Consider the following 19,880-nt stretch of genomic DNA (forward strand, 5'->3'; position numbering starts at 1 on the left):
AAAATGTAGTTTATTACAAGTTTTTCCATGAATAATGCACAATGATAAAAAATATCCTTAATAACATTTACTGCAAAAAAACCCTGCAGTAACAATTGTAAAATTTCCCGTGAAAGTCAACTTCATTTGATATCAATTTTGTTTTATCACTCCAGACTTTTCCTCTTCTTCTTGCTCTGTGGTTCATTTATTTTTCTGATTGGAGTGTTACTGTTTCCTGACTGAGCACGCTTCTTTTTAGCAGAGGCTGATAAGAGAGGGGTTCTGGAGGATCGTATGGCGTTGGGAGGAGTTTTAAATGAAATGTCTTCCTCTTCACTGTCCTCCATTAAGATCTCCATACTTTGATCTTTTAGTGAAGTCTCAGGGGCTACTGTCTTCTTGTTTTTCTTATGTGGCATAGGTGTTACTTTATGTACAGGTGTTGGCTTTGATGTTGCTGGAGTTGCTGCTAGTGGAGTTGCTTTTGGTGTTTGTTGTCTTGCATTACTTATAGCTGGGGTTCCTTTAGGTGTTTTTGCTTTCTTAGATGTTAAAGGGGTTGCCTTTGATGTTGCTGGGGTTCCTCCTAATGGTTTTGTTTTAGGTGTTTGCTGTATTGCTTCACTCACAGCTGGGGTTCCTTTCGGTGTTTTTGCTTTCTTGGCTATTAAAGGTGTTGCTTTTGATGTTGCTGGGGTTGCTGCTGGTGATATTACTTTTGGTGTTTGCTCTGTTGCTTCACTCACAGCTGGGGTTCCTTTGGGAGTTTTTGCTTTCTTTGATGTTAAAGGTGTTGCCTTGGAGGACATTGGAGTGACTTTAGAGGGAGTTGATGGTGCCTTGGGTGTTGCATCAGAAGACAGAGTTGACTTTGAATCTGTCTTGGATTTTTTAGCAGAGTTTGGTGTTTTTGCATTAGCTTTTACAACTGTCATCACATTTGTTTCTGCTGTTTCACCAGTCATTTTCTCCCTTTCTTTTTCTACAATAATTTTCTTCCCTGTTTCTAAAACTTTCTCCTGTAAAAACAAAATCTTTTGACTGTGAAAACATTATTTTAAAATGGTTTACATGTATTGATTGGAAGATCAGTTTGTAAAGGTAGCAAACATGTAGTATTTAGTAATGAAAGTTTTGCTCCAACTATGCAGATAGAAATAAATGTATATTTATAATTGAAAACTTTTGAAATATTACATTATCTTTTTTTTTTTAAATATAAAATTCAATTATCTTTTATGTATGCCAAAGTGTTATTTCATCATGTTTTTTTCCCATACATACATTCATCAATTGCATAACATATATAATCAATGGCAATATTATTGTTGTTCATAGTCTCCATTTTAAATTATTTTGACATATAAATACCAGTACATTCTTGGGAGACACTTACGAGAGAGTTCATTTTCAGGTCAATCCCTAAAACTTTCAACATGTCACTTTTCTTTTTCTGTTTCTTCAGAAGTCTTTTTATCGACTTTTCCTGTTTGAACTCGGTTTTCCTGTTGTTGTGTCGATCCCGAGCTATGATATGTGCTTTTGGTGGCTTAAACACTCCATTTCTTCTCCCCATTGTTTTAGGATGAAGTTTTTCTGATGGGATATACTGACCTAAAATAAACAGTGCATGGAGGTCAACTCAAACTTTCATTAATAAGCATTTTCTTTCCTGAATTCTAAACATTGAATAATATTTGCCTTTAAGGTATTCAACCTCTAACAGTCCCAAACTCAATGAAATATTGAATGCTTAACAGATATGTATGGGTTAAATACTCGGAATATTTAGACATAAAAGTAATCTCATGTATTAGTGTGGATATCAGAGTATTTTTATATAGATGGATATTTAAGGTAAGAAATTCGGTCCTAAAAGGGCTGGAATACCTTAATTTCTTTTTTAGGTAAATATTTGGTTAAAACTCAAGATATAAATTCCTACACTTAATGAGTCTTTCAAACACCAAGTAATTGTTCATAGTGTCTGCCACAATCCTTGCCACGTCATCTGACTGGAATTCAACAAAAGCATATCCTTTACTTTTCCCAGTCTGCAATAGAAATCATAACTTTGTCAATACATGTATCATGTAAAGATTAGTACAAGAAGGTGCATTTATACTGTATACAGGGAAATTTTCGCCCCTTTCGCCCTACTCACAGGTGGGCGAATTTAAAATGGGTGAATTCAAAGAACACAATAATTTCTTACACAAAATTGTGACTGGGTGAATTTAAAACAAAGTTTTAATTAACTATATGCATTACAAAAAGAGGTGGGATTTTTTAAAAAAGATCTTTTAACGCTATTGAGTGCCACCTCATCTTATTGCTCCAGGTACATAAATTAGAACTTCTTTTATGCTCCCATAATGGAAGATTCAGGGGTATATAATTTAATTTGGCCTTGTCAATCCGTCTGTCTGTCTGTTTGTCCACAAAAACTTTAACCTTGACCATAACTTTTGATTGGTTGAAGCTATGGCTTTCATATCTCACATGTGTATTCCTTGTGACAAGATCTCTCTTGGGTACCAACATATTTGACATCTTGATCTTGACCTTGGAGTTTGACCTGTTTTGGCAAAAATTTACCCAACTTTATTAAACCTTGGCCATAACTGTTACAGAGTTGGTGCTATGGCTTTCATATTTCACATGTGTATTCATTGTGACAAGAACTTTCCATGGGTGTTAATAGTTTTGACCTTGACCTTAGAGTTTGACCCAATTTAAGAAAAACTTTAACCTTGGCTGTAACTTTTGAACAGTTGGTGCTAAGGCTTTTATATTTCGCATGTGTATTTCTTATGATAAGTGCTTCCCCTGTGTACCATTAAGGAGGGATTCCTGTCTGGTTTCTGACTAGACGGAACATTCCAAGTATATTTGCTTGTATGTCTTATAAACTTAGCTGTAATGTATTTTAAAAGATCATATTTTTCTTTACTCATCATAAATGTACAATTTTAAATAGAAATGGTAAACTGATTTTGAAATCCAACAGGGCTATATTTTTGGCGCAACTGTGGCGTATGAAAATATCTCCTTTTCTGCCTATCAAAATCACTTACAGAACAATACATTTAGTTAAATTTTTTAAACAATCAAAGACTTAAAGAAATTTTGATATGTAACTAAAATTAATAATAATGCCCCAAAGTTTTAAAACATAGCAAATAATAATGATTTCTAAACAGATTACAATCTTGTTAGCTTTGAAAGCTTCCAACCTAAAAACAGATTTGAGCAAAAAATCAGTAAAAAGTGTTTTTTTCTCCCTTACTAAATGGTCAAAGCTTTTTGTTTTTGTATCATTTTGTATATTTATATGACTACTTTACCATATGTAAAAATAAGAAATATTTAAATGTAAGAAGTATATAAAAATAACTAATATATCCTAAAAAAAAAATTAAGAAAAACAGAGGAAATTCGGATTAGTCAATATCTATTTAATTTGAATAATGTCAATTAATGTGGTAGAATCATCTGATAGACCTGATATGGTAACATCATTTTTTTGCAAAAAGAAAAAAAATTATCTTTTAAAACAGAAGTAGGCATCACATGATTAGCAACAGTAATTTTTTACTCTAAATGTCAAGGAAAAAGATAATGACCTTGACCTGACCTTGCTTCTGAAATTAAACGGTCAAATTTAATCTAATTGATAACATCACTTAGTGATATTGTCTTCTTGAATCTATGAAAATTTCATTAATTTTTAAATACAAGAAATATGAGAAGAATCCCTCTTTAATTTTGACCTTGACGTTTGACTTACTATTGAAAAATTTAATCCTCTGCATAATTTTTTAACACTTGGTGCTAGGGCTTTTATATTTTGCATGTGTATTTCTTATAACTAAGTCTTCGTCTGCGTTACATTAATTTTGACCCTTTGACTTTGACCTTGCAGTTTGACCAACTTTTAGAAAACTTCAACCTTGACCATAACTTTTGAATGGTTGGAGCTAAGGTTTCATATTTCGCATGTGTATTCATTGTAACAAGACCTTTCTATGGGTGTAAATATTTTTGACCTTTTGACCTTAGAGTTTGACCTCTTTTTTAAAACTCTTTAACCTTGGCCATAACTTTTAAACAGTTTGTGCTAGGGCTTTTATATTTTGCATGCATATTTATGTTAAGCTCTTCCGCTGTGTACCATTAATTTTGACCTTTTGACCTTGAAGTCCAACCTACTTTTGAAAAACTTTAACCTTCGCAATAACTTTTGAACAGTTGGTGCTAGGGCTTTTATATTTTGCATGTGTATTTCTTATAACAAGCTCTTCCCATGTGTACAATTAATTTTGACCTTTTGACCTTGGAGTCCAACCTACTTTTGAAAAGCTTTAACCTTCACCATAACTTTTGAACAGTTGGTGCTAGGACTTTTATATTTTGCATGAGTATTTCTTATGACAAAGGCTTCCCCTGCGTTACATTAATTTTGACCCTTTGACTTTCATTTGAAACTTTAACTTCCGCCATAAGCTGCCATACAGGGGAATCAGTGTTTCACAAACACATCTTGTTTTTTTCAGTACAGTTAAAGAGAAATCCTGGGGACATGTCACATGAAATTTTAGCATTCTTTTGATGTATCGGATTCCTAAGAAAAAGGATAGGGAAATATTTTCCCGATATTGTATTTTGATATGCTATAAAAATAACTTGAAAATTGGCTGGGTAAGTCATTTGGTACAAAATGTTACATTTTTAAAACACATTTTCCTAAAAATTTGCTATCTCTGGGTCATCTTTCCATGATTTGAAAATGCTATTTGTGTGTATTTTAATTCAAAGAAGGAGGTAAACATTCATAAAAACCAGAAGTCTCTGATAAGACTGTAGCTTTACTGGGTTTTACTTATTTAACAAAGGTAAAGAAAGGTAACACTTAGACTTGAACATATGACTACAGCAATAAATAATGATCCTTGGTTTAGTCTCTTTCTGAGTCAGGTTTAATTGCAACAGGACAAAAACTATAGGAGAATTTCACAGAATTTTCTATTTTAAGTAACTATGGCAACATCGTTCATCGAAATCCAAAAACCGATAAATAGAATAATGTATCCTAGTGTAGTCTACTTGTTTACGAAAATATAAATTTGGAGTAAAACTGTGTGAGGAGTAGCATTTTGAAAGAATTTCACAAAAAATTCCATCTTTATTAACCATGGCAACTCCATATAAGGAAATCCAAAAACCGATAAATAGAATTATGTATCTTAGTGTAGTCTACTTGTGTACACGGTTACATTGAAATCAGATTAAAAATGTACGAGGAGTAGTATTTAGAAAGAATTTCACATTAATTTCTATTTTTAGTAACCATGGCAACATCATTCATTGAAATCAAAAACCAAAATACAGAATTATGTATCTTAGAGTATTCTACTTGTCTACCAAGTTATATTGATGAGATTAAACTGTAGGAGAAGTGGTATTGGGAAAGAATTTCACAAAGATTTCTAGTTTTAGTAACCATGGCAACATTGTTAACTGAAATCAAAAAAACCAATAAATAGAATTACGTATCTCAGTGTAGACTACTTGACTACCATGTTTTAAAATCAGATTAAAAATGTAGGAGGAGTAGCATTTGCAAAGAATTTCATAAAATTTCCATTTTTTTGTACCATGGGTAACTATGGCAACACTGTTCAATGAAATCAGACACTGGTACATAGAATTACGTATCTTAGTGTAGTCTACTTGTCTACCAAGTTGTACTGAAAATAGATTTAAAGTGTAGGAGGAGAAGCTTTCTGAAAGATTTTTTCAAAAAATTCTATTTTTAGTAACCATGGCAAAATTGTTAAATGAAATTGAAAATGGATGAAATGAATTATGTATCTTAGTTTAGTCTACTTGTCCACAAAGTTATATTGAAATTACACAAAAACTGTAGGAGGAATAGCATTTTGAAAGAATTTTTCAAAAACATCTATTTTTAGTTACCATGGCAACATTGTTCAACGAAATCAAAAACCAATATTCATTATTACGTATCTTGAAGTTTGTGTATTCTAATTATGTGCAAAATTATACTGAAATTGAACCAAAACTGGGGAGGACGAGGATGTTGAAATATTGTTTACAGACAAACAAACAGACGGACGGATGACATAAACCATACTGACAGACAGCAAAAGGTCTGGTCTCTGACCAGTAGAGCTAAAAATGGAGACAAGACCCAGAGACCATAAAAATGAACTTTTCCCAAAAAATCCAATTGTGTAAAAATATGGTGTTTCATTATTGTTTTAAATCCATATTGTTTGTGTAGTAGTGACAGCTCATTAATCTCACCTTATTACTCCGGGAAACTTTCACAGCTTTCACTTTCCCAAACTGTGACATATATTTCTTGAGTTGATCTTCATAAAATCCATGGGGAAGATGTCCAAGGTAGACAACTCCTGATCCTTTTTCTTCTTTTCCCTTGTGAATCAAATCAAAATTTGAAATCAACCTCAAGGGTTTGTTCTATATACATATATTCTTGCATTATAAAACAAGTAAAATAAAATCACACATATGAGGACACAAAAGGAACATTTACTCTACTTTACTGTGTGGCCATCATTCAATTTTTTTTTTTGGTTCGTTGTACTCCAACCTACATTTTTTAAGGTGGGCTTGATTAGGCCTAAAAAAATTAATAACTTGGTTCTCAGGCCCGCCCGCTTCTCGTTCAACAATGTGCATTACCCATTTTTATCCTAAAATGAATAAAATAAAATTTCTCTCATGTGCTTGTGCAGTGCCAAAAAAAATCTGAAATTCCCCACCGCATTTTGACTGCATTTCAGAAATCAGTAAAATGTTTTACAAACATCAAAATGATCCAGACTACTGGCGTAGTTAAAAATCCCAAATATGGTCGCCGAGTTAACAGGATAAGGTGTCAAGATAAAGTTTAGTCATGATGGCATTGATTTCAATGCAAATTCATAAGGGAATGACTGTAATACTTCCATGGTACAAAGTGGGGGATTCTGAAGGTTTTTCCATGCTAGGACTTGATTAATAATGGTATCAAAGATGGCTCCCTCAACCTCAGAACTTGGGCGTCAGCAAGATTAGCAGATTTCATTTAGTGTGGGTAAACCAAAGATTGATAAATTTGACAATGTTTAATAAAATCATAAGTGCTATTTATAGTGCTGAAACACTCTTAGATTAGTTGTGTTATGTAAGCAATTGACCAGATGTATCACTAAAAGTGTTCTGTAAGTTTAACACGCCTGGTTTTTAGGATGCCGTCGTTTCATTACATGAATCATCGGAATGTAGAAGATGCAAGAGAAAAGAGAAAGAAGCAGGAAATAAATTATTTTGATTTCTACACTCAATGTTGAAGCACTGTTGATTAAAAGTTGCTAGTTTTGAAATTAAAAAAAATCAAAAATCCTGCGTCTGTTTTTTAAGAGATAAAAAAAAGGGGGGAAAAAAGCCTTCCTTCCGCATTTATTTTTGAGAGAACTGCCATGAGAACCAAGTTATTAATTTTTTTCACCTTAGCGGTGTTTAATATTGATAAATGACCATGGGTTTCTTAAAAAATAAAGGAAATAATATCAGTGGATGTAAATATATTTATTGTTGTATAAACTTTAAATCTTAAAAGTGTCTTAGAGAAAACCTTAACTTGAAAAACAATACAGATCATTTGTATTTTCCTATAAAAAAATTTAAACTGGTTGGAACCAATTATCCAATGACCAGTTCAGGATTTAATATCCCAAATAAGATATAAATTTACAGTGCAAAAAATTAATATTTTTCATTTAGCTAAAAATACTATAAATCTGCATCAAAATACTTCAGAAGCAATAACTTTTGGTTGACAAGTTTTTCTGTAACCCCATTGTTTAGGAGATAGATTCCTTGGAAGATCCTAAGCTTCTAAGCTCACAAACCGTTGGGGTACAGAAAAAAAGTTGCTTGTCAAAAGTTATTGCATTCAATCTATATTTATCTATGATAAAACCAGAGACCTCAGAATGGAAAACTCAGAAGACTCTGGTTTTATCCTACATTTATAACCCCAACCTGAAGTTCTTGTATCTTGTCTATAGTCTTTAAATGTATCAAGGTAATTTTCTAGGAATAAATGAGTAATTTACAATAAAGAGACTCGACCAGAGATGTCTGAAATAATTTGAAAAGAAAAAAAGTCTCTCAAAGCGAACGATGTCATTTTAAAGTTACTGTAGATTAATGATTGATATATTAACAAAATATGAGCTTGAAGCAGGGGTGCTTGAAATTGAGTTAGGTACCTTGTGGAAAGAAAAAGAAGGGGGTGACCCATATACGACAGGTCATGCACAATCTCTTGATTTAGCTATAAAGCTTGATTTTGGCTATATAGCTTTATTAAGCTATTCAGAATAGCTTGATTTTGCTATTTTATCACACCTTTTTCTTAAATGTATTATTTTTTTCAGCATGTACAAAAAGTAGCACCTAGGTGCAGTGATAATTTTCAACTTTGAACCCTTCTGAAAAAATGCATGTAAAAATCACTCAACAAGTTGCATCTTTTGAGAGGCTTTGCACTCAAAGTTCTGAGAGTTTTGGAGTTATATAAAGCAATCGATTTGTGACCACACAGTTACTTTTTGAAATTATAAAGGCGTTCAGTTATGGTCAAAAAGATAATTCAATACAGCTGTAATGTTAGAACTATCTTTGATTTGGCTTGCTTTTTTGATAGCCCATAGTGAATATATGAATAGTCAAATACTTGTGACTTTTTTGTCCATTTCTTACCAAAAAAAAAACATTTTTGTGTAAAACAACAAATAAATAGCTTTACCAAGCTATTTTGAATAGAATAGATAATAACTTAATAAAGCTTTATTGCTATATAGCTAAACCAACAGATTGTGCTGGACCTGTACGAAACATGTGCCTATGGCTGAACTACTGGAAAAAAAAGATAGGGTAGGTGTGATTTTAAACGGGTGGGTCAGAGTACATCAAACAGATCTTATTTGTTGTTGTTAGCCTGAAATTATTTTGCTGTTAGAAAATTGTTCAAAACCAGGTGTTTCAAGGTGGTATGATTTTTAATTTTTTTTTTTTTACATTCCAGGAGCAAGCCCCTGTGATCAGGTTGGGCACACACCACCAAATGGTCATTTATCCCCCGTTTGGTGGTCAATCGCCCATATCGGAGTCGTATTCACTGACCAAATGGTGGTCTTTTTTATTCAAATCCAATTTTTATAAAAATAAAGAAAAGGCGCATTCGTATAGGCCTCGGGGAATTTTATTAAACATATTCCTCACACAATTAATACAGTTCGGTCGATTTTCCATGTGTAATTTCTGTGGAACTTCGTAAAAATCGATTCCTACAGCTGTCTGCAATGGCCGAACTTCTTGCTTAATCAATCCAAAAAATATTTTCTTGTGTCTAGTTTAATAAAAATTCTATTTAGACCAGTGGTTTAACTCTTTAGAAGTTAACTTTCAATCGATCTTTGGATCTTTGTCTAAATAAATCTCAAAAGAATCATGTTAAACACAAGCTCCTCATACTTTACTGGTATGGTGGGCACTTACTGCTATAATATTCATTTTTTTCTACATTTGAATGTAACATTTATTCTTTATCTACTTTTAGGATGAAGTTGCGATTTCTGTACGACCTTTTGTGGTTTAGTATGCATATTTGTGATGAATCTACTATATTTAGTCAATGATTTTGAATAAAAGATTTACAAAGTGACAGTTGCAATTATTCTTGTTTTCATTCCAAGAACATCGTTTTGAAGCAATTATTATATCATGATCTCACCGTATATTTTATTTTTATACGGAATAAAGCCATCGCGTACAAAATAAAACGAAATAAAAGCAAATTCTTCTCTTTCCTTTTATTTCCTAAATGAAAATTGACACTAATGTGCCTCCGTAGTTAAATCAGACTTTTGACCTGGTTTGAAAAAGATCATCATTTTTTATTGGTTTAAATTATTTGATTGGTTGCCCGGATGATAAATATAGAAAGTTAGAAACACGATCAACAGATGCAACAACGTTCGGGAAGGAGAGAATATTTCTTTTTAAAGTAAAAACACAGAAACGTTGTACTTGTTTACGTTGATGACGATTTGGACAAAAAATTGAACGACACTGCGCAAAATTCTCCGCGTTGAATTTCCGGTAACGGGACGTTTCGCCCCTATTGACGTTTCGCGCCCAGACCATTCGCCCCTAAAGACGTTTCGCGCCGAGACGTTTTGCGCCCAATTTAATCTACATTGTCTACAACGATATATATATACAATATATACAATGATATATTACGATGTTTTAAGATAAATATTTATATATAAGGTTAATATTGACTGTGTTAAAAAAAGTTCTAAGGTTACTAAAAAACTTTTATGTTTTAAAAGTTGTTGAAAATAGGCTTATACCATAATTAAATGTATAATTATCCATGTGCAGATATAATTATGTTTATTCAGCAATCATAATTGTCTGATTCAGTTTTGTAATTAGGGTGTTATAACTATAATTTGGAGATTCTTCATCATGTCAAGATAAAGAGGAGAATTAAATTATGAGACGGGTGTCAAGTTCATTTTACCGTTGCTCAATAGCTAGGATGCACACTGACTCCAATTTTCTTTGCGATTTTGAGTAATGCTATATAAGCATGATAAGTTCTTATCAAAAATATACTTCTCAAAAAAATCTTTTCATATAACTAATTTCAAAAGTGACATTTCTATGCCTGTTACATCAAAATAGATATTTTTTTCTTTTAAATCATCATGTCATTAAAATAATCACGGGTTATTGATTGAACCAATGGATTGGATTTATATAGCACAGTACAAAAGTTATTAAGAAGTTAATAATTGCTGTTAACAAGTGATAATTACCACATAATTGATTAATTGATCTTCGGCGCGAACCGTCTTGGGGCGAAACGTCTCAGCGCGAATAGTCTTTCGGGGCGAACCGTCCCGCACTCGAATTTCCGATTTTTTTTGTTCATAGTACCGATAAATGTCTATATTTTATTCCCCACGAGTTAATATTATGCGCCATTTTACCCCATTCCACAGAATTGAACAAAACGATTTTTCTCTCCCAAATGGTCAGTAAATATCGACTCCGATATGGGCGATTGACCACCAAACGGGGGTTAAATGACCATTTGGTGGTGTGTGCCCGAATTATGGACGTTTCGGGACCTGACAACACGTTTCGGGACTTGGGTTAACACGTTTCGGGACTTGGGCTAACACGTTTCGGGACTTGTAAATATTTTGTAAAGGAAATGAAATAAAACTTGTTTACTTGTGTTTTTATGTTTATACATGTATAATTTCTCAGTTTGATACACAATTTATAATTTAAGATGCACTGATTGGAGTTATTAGTTTTAAAGTTTGCCTGCGGCATGGAGCACGCCTGCCGAGAAAATCAAACGCCCGCGGTGTTGTCTCTTTAATTTCTTATTACAGTATTTGATATATTACCTTTATAAAGTATTTGGTTTACATTTGACCAAAATTTAATTCAAAATTTTTTTAAAATATGTACATGATGTATTTGATTTATTTATAGTGTTTGATACGAGAGTTTGTAGAATTAAAGCCGGGAGACAATCGTAACTGCTGTGTGAAGACCACGGACGTGTTTTTCTTTCTAAGACTTAATTTCTTTCTCTCCTTTTTAATAATAATTTTAGGTATTTGATTTCATATTTGTTTACAAAATTTACAAAGGCTCAGGCTAGCATATGTGCAGTAAAAATTTTACGTTTTACGGGTAGTTGTTTTGAATCAGAATCTGAAATATTCCATGTTCAACTTTTTAAACATCAATGTATAAAATTTATAATTATTATTTCAGGTTATATATGCAACAAAATCATAAAAGCAAATTTATACAAAATGTTATGGGTAAGAGAAATGTTATAACTTAAGCTATAAACTTCCTACACATCCATGTATGCGTTAAGCAGAGAAGGAAAAAAAAACGAAATGGGTAAGAAAATCAGCATGTATTTGACATTTAAAAAATATATAACGTCAAAGAACGGCTTGCAAAGTAAATTTTACTGAAAGTATGATGTGTGTATATATATATCATGTATGCAACATTTGGAAATAAACCAAACTTACTAATTTTCAAAATATAAACACGTTCAACTTATTTTTCATCTTAACGTTTCAAAGTTAGACAATTTCTTCATCTATGCAAAGTACATGTACTCGATGGCTTAAGAAAAATGATGAAAGTAATCGATTTTATTCATTTATTTTAATTAGAAAAAAATTATTCCCACGAAAGTCCCAAATATTCCCGCTATATATTATTGTACTATCAAAATTGTTAATTTGTCTACAATGATATGGATGTCTGAATTTATGTTTACTGTGTATACACAGACTACAAATCTCAATGAAACTCAATTATCGATCTTCTTATATACCCGACCAGTGCGTAATATTATATGTGGTGTTACATAGTTAGGTACATGACAAACTTTAAATAATACTGTAAATAAATACTAAATATTATTTAATTTGCAAATATTAAATTTTTCATGCTACATGTACGTTGTAAAAGTGTTTAAAAGACATTCCACATTGACTACGTTAACAGGTCAACTTAAATTTCAAATTTCCACCTTGCCACATTAAATAGATAAAGCTATGATGAAATTTAAAATGTTTTTAAAGACATTATTTGAAACGATATCAAATGAAATCATGTTGTTTATACCATTTAATGCTTTTTTTAAAGTATGGTATTTTTTTTTAATTTAGGGCCAATGTTCTCGCAACATTTGTAAAATATGTTTATTTGCAATGTTTTGGAAACTTTAAAAATGTTTTCGTAACATTTCCAGGGAAGAATCTTACAGATACTATGCCAAAACTTTCTGGAAAAAAAATATTTGAAACCGTTTGGGAAAAGGTAAACAAAATCAAGATCAAAACATTTTGAAAACCTTTATATTTTGTTGAACTATTGTTTGATTCTGAATTATTTCATTTACCAATAAACAAACGATATTTTTTCCATATTTTTAGATTTTTATTTTCTTAAAATAATTTCAAAAGAAACCACACAATCTTTTTAGTTCCCATTACCGGCGGCGCCTTTCTACATGTACGTAACACGTACCTCCCTATGTACAGAGTATCAGTTGGGATATGTGTACCTGATCCCAGTTGTTGTTTTAAAAATTTACTGACATGTTTTTTAAAGACATATTCGACGGTAGCTGGAGATCACTTGAATATTTTAAAATATCTATCATCAACCTGAGAAGATTAAATTTTGGACCCCCCCCCCCCCATCACCACACACACAAGAAAAAATAACTAATAAAAAAAATGATAAAAAATTAAAAAGAAATAAAAATGAATATTATAAAGATTTATTCTACTTCATCTGGATTTACAGTCACTTCGTACACAAACCGAGTCGTACACAAACCAACTCGTATACAAAAAGTCAACTCGTACACAAAAAAAAGTCAACTCGAATACAAACCAGAAGTCAACTCGTACACAACTCATACATACGTTTTCCTGTGTGATTTAAGGTAATATTTGCCATAGTTTCCAAAAAAAAAAAAACAGAATTGATATACGTAGTTTTTATATTTCTAAAAAGTTTTCTGTTATGCAAGTAATGCATGTTGATGTAGAATATAATATTTTATAGCATCCTAATTTATTATGCTAAATAGATATATAGTGTAGATAGTAAATTCGATCTAAATACATGGTAAGAATTTAATGGTATACTGTATAACACATTTTTCTTGCACTTATCTAAACTTATTTAAATGAAAAAAAGTTTCAAAAACTTATCGTCTTGCTGCAGGAAAGACAACTCTCTTGAACCATGGTGAAGTATAAGGAATGAAGAAACTTGGAGACGTTTTCGATACATATAGTATCTCATAATTAAAGGATATAAATTATGAGCATCTCGTAATTAGCGTATGTCGCAGATCCAAGAAACCACCGCGCGGGTGTTGGTTTAACAATACTTCTTTGATGTCTTTGATGTTCCTATCCTATCAGGGAAGTTGAATTATTTAAATATTTAGGGGAAAAAAACTTTAAAAACTTAAAGAAAAGTAACACTTCGTGTTATCAAACATTATTTGTATAAAATTAAATCATAACGATTGTATATAAATGTTGTGTACGAGTTGACTTCTGGTTTTTGTGTACGAATTGACTTTTTGTATACGAGTTGGTTTGTGTACGACTCGGTTTGTGTACGAAGTGACTGGACACCCTTCATCTGTTATGAAAAAAACCGATCAAAGTATATCTTTATGACAATTTTTATTATATATATACATAAAAATTAAAATTCGGATTTAGCTTGAAATATTACGTACTATGTGTAATTAGAATAATATGCTATATCACCATAATAAAATAATTTGTTTAGATCCCGAAAAAAATTAACTCAAGTCCCGAATCGTCTTTACCCAAGTCCCGAACCGTCTTGTTGCTAGTCCCGAAACGTCGTATTAGTCAGGTCCCGAAACGTCGTGGTCCCGAAACATCGTGCACCCGTGTGCCCAACCTGGTGATTGAGGAACATCTAGGACATACTAATTCAAATACCTTTGACTTGATTTTCTTTAAGTTCTCTTTAAATTCTTCTTGCTTTTCTGGCTCCAAAGCCAACCCCTTTCCTATTTTTTTAACTTTTGCCACATGCTTTTCCTTTTCCATGTTGTCTAAATCTATGTCATACAGATGCTCTCAGTTTAGTATTTTGCTTTTCCGATGTAAAGCGCACGGTTGACTTCTTCGAGTTGAGGGATGTACTATTTAACGAAATATAGAAGCTTTAGAGACGACACCATTTATGACATTGAAGTGAGACATTTGATAGACTGTTTTAAGAAATATTTTAGTTGAAATCAAATTTTTCTTTTCATAAGCAAACCTGTTACAAAATAGGAAAAAAAACTTGTACAATTTCTACGAAATAATTATATAAAAAAACATGAAGATAGAGATTGAATTATTTGTGTCTATGATTTATGATAATACTGAACAAATAAATTTATCTTTTTAATATCAAGAAAGACAAAACATTTTTTGTCGTGTAATACTGCTTTTGTTCAAAATCGTCCAAAGAGTTTATTGTTTCTTTGATTTCATGTAGTTAACATGTTTTACACGTTTTAGGCTATACTTTTTTTCGGAACACCTCTGATTGTACCACTTTATAAATCTGTTTTTCCCAAGGTAATCCGACTAAACTTGACAACTGTGTAAACATGGCTAAAATCGTGATTGCTGGTAAGATTTTACATTAAAATGATGAAAAAAATATATTTTAATTTTACATGGGAACCATTGTAGTAAAACAAGAATACATAAGACACTTCTAAAAGCGCTTATGATGTATATACCTTATAAGTTAGTGCGATAATACTTAAGTGGTTAGCACTGAAGGGGAAGAAGAAGTTATAATTTCCATTTTTACAAGTTATATATACCGATGACTAAATTGGAATCTGTCTGCTGCCCAATCCATTCACAATTTTTTTTTTAATTTTAAAATCATATTTTCGTTGAACATAAACCCAGATGATTTTTTTGTGTGCAGGAAAATCCAATTGTCCATATTATGCCAGATCAGAGCTATTAGGCGACAAACTTTCAAGAAATTTACCAGACTTTCAACTGCATAAAATAGTTGTGAAACCAGAAGAATGGGATGTAAGTATAAATTCGTTTTATTCCATGCACTTGTCTAGCTGTATAGTTGTTCCTTTAAGACAAAAAATTGGTCCAAGCTTTCCCAAATTTTTATTGCAACCATTATAGTTAAATTTGCAACCATAATAAACAGTTAAACTCAGGTTACAGAAACTTTGCTCATTCTCATCTACTAGCTGTTAGTTCCTGCAGGACTTTTCCTTTATCATCATGAAAACTGCAGTTACTTATCTTATTAATATCTCATTATTTATTGAAGACGTGGCTGAAGGACACATGCAGTTCCAGAGAATGGGAACATAAGAAGTCCCCTTTGGTTTGGCGAGAACTCATTGATAGAGGGGGTAAAGGGGTCCTCATAGGAGGTGCTAATGAATTTCAGGAATATGCAAATGGATACTATGGCATTCAATCCACACAAAACAGTGAGGACATGCAAAAGATTTCTGAAGAGAATAAAGCGTACAAAATTGAGGAGGATAAAGAAGAAGAAGCATTTAAAGCCTTGAGCCACCCACTTCATGTATGCATTACAAATGCCTCAAATTCAGTATGTTACAACTTAATAAATGCAATAGCTAGAGGGGATGTCTTTGGAGACTCAACAGAGATTTCTTTGCATCTGTTAGATGACAAAGCTAACATGGAATCATTAGAAGGACTTAAAATGGAAGCTATGGACTTGGCACATGGGCTTCTTAGAGAAATTATTGTGACCTCCGAGGTTTCCAAAGCTTTTGAAGGATGTGATGCAATTATTGTGATGAATGACTTGATTCAATCAGAGAAAGAAAGCAGAGATGATTTTGTAAAACGGTCTGTTGAGCATCATGTAAAATATGCCAAGGCCATCAATGACAATGCAAAAAAAGAGGTAAAAGTCTTAGTCACAGGAAATGGGCCGACTAATTTAAATGTTTACATGATGATCCAAAATGCCCCAAACATTCCAAAACAAAACATAGTAGGACTTTCTCGAAGATTGGAAAACAATGCTAAGTCTGTGGTAGCAGAAAAACTGAACATAAATCCCAACGGGGTGGTGGATCTAATTGTTTGGGGAAACATCAATGGAGATTCCTTCATTGATATCTCTAAATGTCGTGTCCATGGTTATGATGGTGCCATCTGGGGACCTCCATCCTTCTCACTTCCTGCTGCTGAAATGATCTGGGATAAGAAGTGGATGGAAAATGAGTTTGTTGGTATGAAAATACTTTCTTTTTTTTGGAAAATATAGATTGCTAGCTTTCATTTCTGAAAATTCATTTATAAAAGAATTTCACTTTAAAAAGAATTTTATGATACATGGATATTTAGACTTGCTATGAAAAGTAATTACATGTACTTCAAAAATGTAGCAAAGGAATCTTAAAAAGAAAAACTATAATACGATACATGTCTTTATTGATGCACAGTACATTCTTTTCTATACATTGGTGCTTACTTACTTGATTTATACACCTGACTTTTGCAGAGCTTGTGAAGACCCGCCACCAGAAAAGTCAGGACATGATGGGACACTCTGCCAGCATGTCCAGAGCAGCTGCTATAGAAACCACAGTAGCTCATTGGTGGAATGGATCACCACAGGGACAAATCTTTTCCCTTGTTGTGGCATCTGAGGGTAAGCTAAATCCTTGGGTGGCAATTATTGAGACATAGCTTGCCTCGTATTAAAACTGAACATAACAATGCATTTCCTATTTGGGTTTCCAGTCAGGAAAATGTGCAATGTAAAAAAATGTATATATTTGTCATTGGACAGAGTTATTAACCCTTATCCTAAGACCAAGCAGAGTTATCTCCCTCCATGTATTTACAAACAACAGAACTTTGTTTCTTTAAAATAGGAGAAATCGGGCATCAGATTGTATCTTTGGTGTTTTGCATATTCCTCCATATATCACATTACATTACTTCTGACTTATTGTGATCAAGTCAAGCTGATGAAAATCAGTGGCTAGATTATATAATTTTATCCCTGTGTTTTAGGATGGTATGATGTCCCTGAAGGCCTGCCTTGTTCATTCCCAGTGACCATCAGTCCTCAAGGTTCCTGGTCAGTTGTACAAGACCTAGAACAAACTGATGCCATCAAGGAGAAAATTAAAGTCGCCATTAAGGTGAGGAATCCCAATATGGAGCAGTAGATTGTAGTAATTATATTCTCACGGATGGTTCATTTCAATATTGGGGACATTTTTAAAATAATCATTGATTTTTTTAGGACATTATTGCTGATAAAAATGTGATATTTCCCCCACCCAAACCACCAACCCCACCACCTAGTGAGGTCAAGGTCACCATTGTGGATCCCAAAGACCAGCAGGAAAAGACAGATGGAGGTAAGTTAAAACATTCTTATGCTTAAATTAATATGTCAGATCTACAAACACCTTACCCTTTCTATGCATATTAGAAATAAATTTTTCGGAACAGAAATTATGAAAGAAATTTATACATGATAATCTATATACATGTATGTTAAATTACACCCAAATCAACCTCACAATGCAATGCTCTAAAATAAACACTGTGCATATGTGTATTCATTTCTTTAGTTCTATATATATATCCATGCATTTTCTGTGCTGTATTTTAATGTCTTGCAAACTTCTGAAAGTAAATACAAGTATCTTTTCAAAGATCTAATTTAAAAAATCTATCCTTAATATATAAAATGAAGTTTGTTTTTCTACAGATAAAGCTGCAGAGAGTGATTCTAACACAGAGGCCAAACTGGCCACGATTATTGAGGAGAAAACAGCTGATTCTATGAACCTGAACAATGGAAAAACACCGGATTCTCAGGAACCCAAACCAGAATAAATCAGCTGGCTGTGTGATGCAGCATTGATGGTGTTACACTTTATATACAAAGGAAACCCACTGTTAATCATGTCTTACTTTAAATCAAATGTAAATGTATGTAAAGTGCTGTACAATAAAATTATTTATGTTTGCCTTGTAATTTCTTCTCCTCAAATTGTTACAAGATGAAATTTTCATATAAAACACAAAAACAATAAGAATTACTTCTTACTTTGATTACATGTACTAGCTTTTTGGGGATAACACATTTTTCGAAAAAAAAAAAAAATAAATAAATAAATAAATAAATAAATAAAGGCAAAGAAATACCAGGTACATGTATTTGTTCTTTAGTTATTAGATTTCAACTTAAACTAAGTATTTCCAATATTAAACTGGTTTTATACTTGATGCCATTTATACTCATTCAAGTTAAAACACTTTGAGGCTCCTTTTCTATTAAAAGTGGGCCATGAGAAATAAAGCTTGAACACAAATCCCAACTATAGTTATACCCTACTACATGTATAGTATTATGCTCTAAGGATCTATAGCAAACAAAAAGCAGTGTTACAAAAGTTAGAAGATCTAGTACATGTGTGCTGTGAGAAGAAGATCTAGCATTTGTGTGCTGTGAGAAGATCTAGTATATGTATGCTGTGAGAAGATCTAGTACGAGTGTGCTGTGAGAAGATCTAGAACATGTTCTGTGAAAAGAATATCTAGTACATGTATGCTGTGAGGTGATCTAGTACATGTATGCTGTGAGAAGGAGAAGATCTAGTACATGTATGCTGTGAGATGGAGAGGATTTAGTACATGTATGTTGTGAGGAGAGGATTAAGTACATGTATGCTGTGAGGAGAAGATTTAGTACATGTATTCTGTGAGAAGGAGGGGATTTAGTACACATAAGCTGTGAGGAGAGGATTTAGTACATGTATGCTGTGAGGAGAGGATTTAGTAAATGTGTGCTGTGAGAAGATCTATTATATGTATGCTGTGAGAAGATTTAGTACATGTATACTGTAAGGAGAGGATTTAGTACATGTAAACTGTGAGGAGAGGATTAAGTACATGTATACTGTAAGGAGAAGATTTAATACATGTAAACTGTGAGGAGAGGATTTAGTACATGTATACTGTGAGAAGAGGAGGATTTAGTACATGTATGTTGTGAGAAGGAGAGGATTTAGTACATGTATGCTGTGAGGAAGAGATTTAGTACATGTACACTGTGAGAAGGAGAAGATTTAGTACTATACTGTGAGAAGGAAAGGAGAGGATTTAGTACATGTAAGCTGTGAGAAGAGGATT

The 19,880-nt window shown here is 32.5% G+C and overlaps 2 protein-coding genes across 2 annotated transcripts; one reads left to right on the forward strand and one right to left on the reverse strand.

The window, feature by feature from the left end:
* Window positions 1–14,750, reverse strand: LOC133191441 (MKI67 FHA domain-interacting nucleolar phosphoprotein-like). The gene is made up of 5 exons (XM_061327197.1): window positions 14,640–14,750; window positions 6,313–6,444; window positions 1,928–2,036; window positions 1,379–1,596; window positions 1–1,001 (listed from the first exon to the last, which is right to left on the reverse strand). Exons 1-5 carry the CDS (start codon window positions 14,748–14,750, stop codon window positions 147–149), a joined length of 1,425 nt encoding a protein of 474 aa, XP_061183181.1. The 3' UTR covers window positions 1–146.
* Window positions 14,751–15,260: 510 nt separating this feature from the next.
* LOC133191442 (putative malate dehydrogenase 1B) lies at window positions 15,261–18,723 on the forward strand. The gene is made up of 7 exons (XM_061327199.1): window positions 15,261–15,326; window positions 15,637–15,749; window positions 16,009–16,954; window positions 17,227–17,376; window positions 17,745–17,875; window positions 17,980–18,097; window positions 18,454–18,723. The coding sequence occupies exons 1-7, from the start codon at window positions 15,305–15,307 to the stop codon at window positions 18,579–18,581; spliced, it is 1,608 nt and encodes a 535-aa protein (XP_061183183.1). The 5' UTR covers window positions 15,261–15,304; the 3' UTR covers window positions 18,582–18,723.
* The last annotated feature ends 1,157 nt before the right edge of the window (window positions 18,724–19,880 follow it).

The sequence above is a fragment of the Saccostrea echinata genome, unplaced genomic scaffold (assembly GCF_033153115.1).
Source record: "Saccostrea echinata isolate AGI-Se365-2 ecotype Australia unplaced genomic scaffold, CSIRO_AGI_Sech_v1 ptg000023l, whole genome shotgun sequence".
Lineage (NCBI taxonomy): Eukaryota > Metazoa > Mollusca > Bivalvia > Ostreida > Ostreidae > Saccostrea > Saccostrea echinata.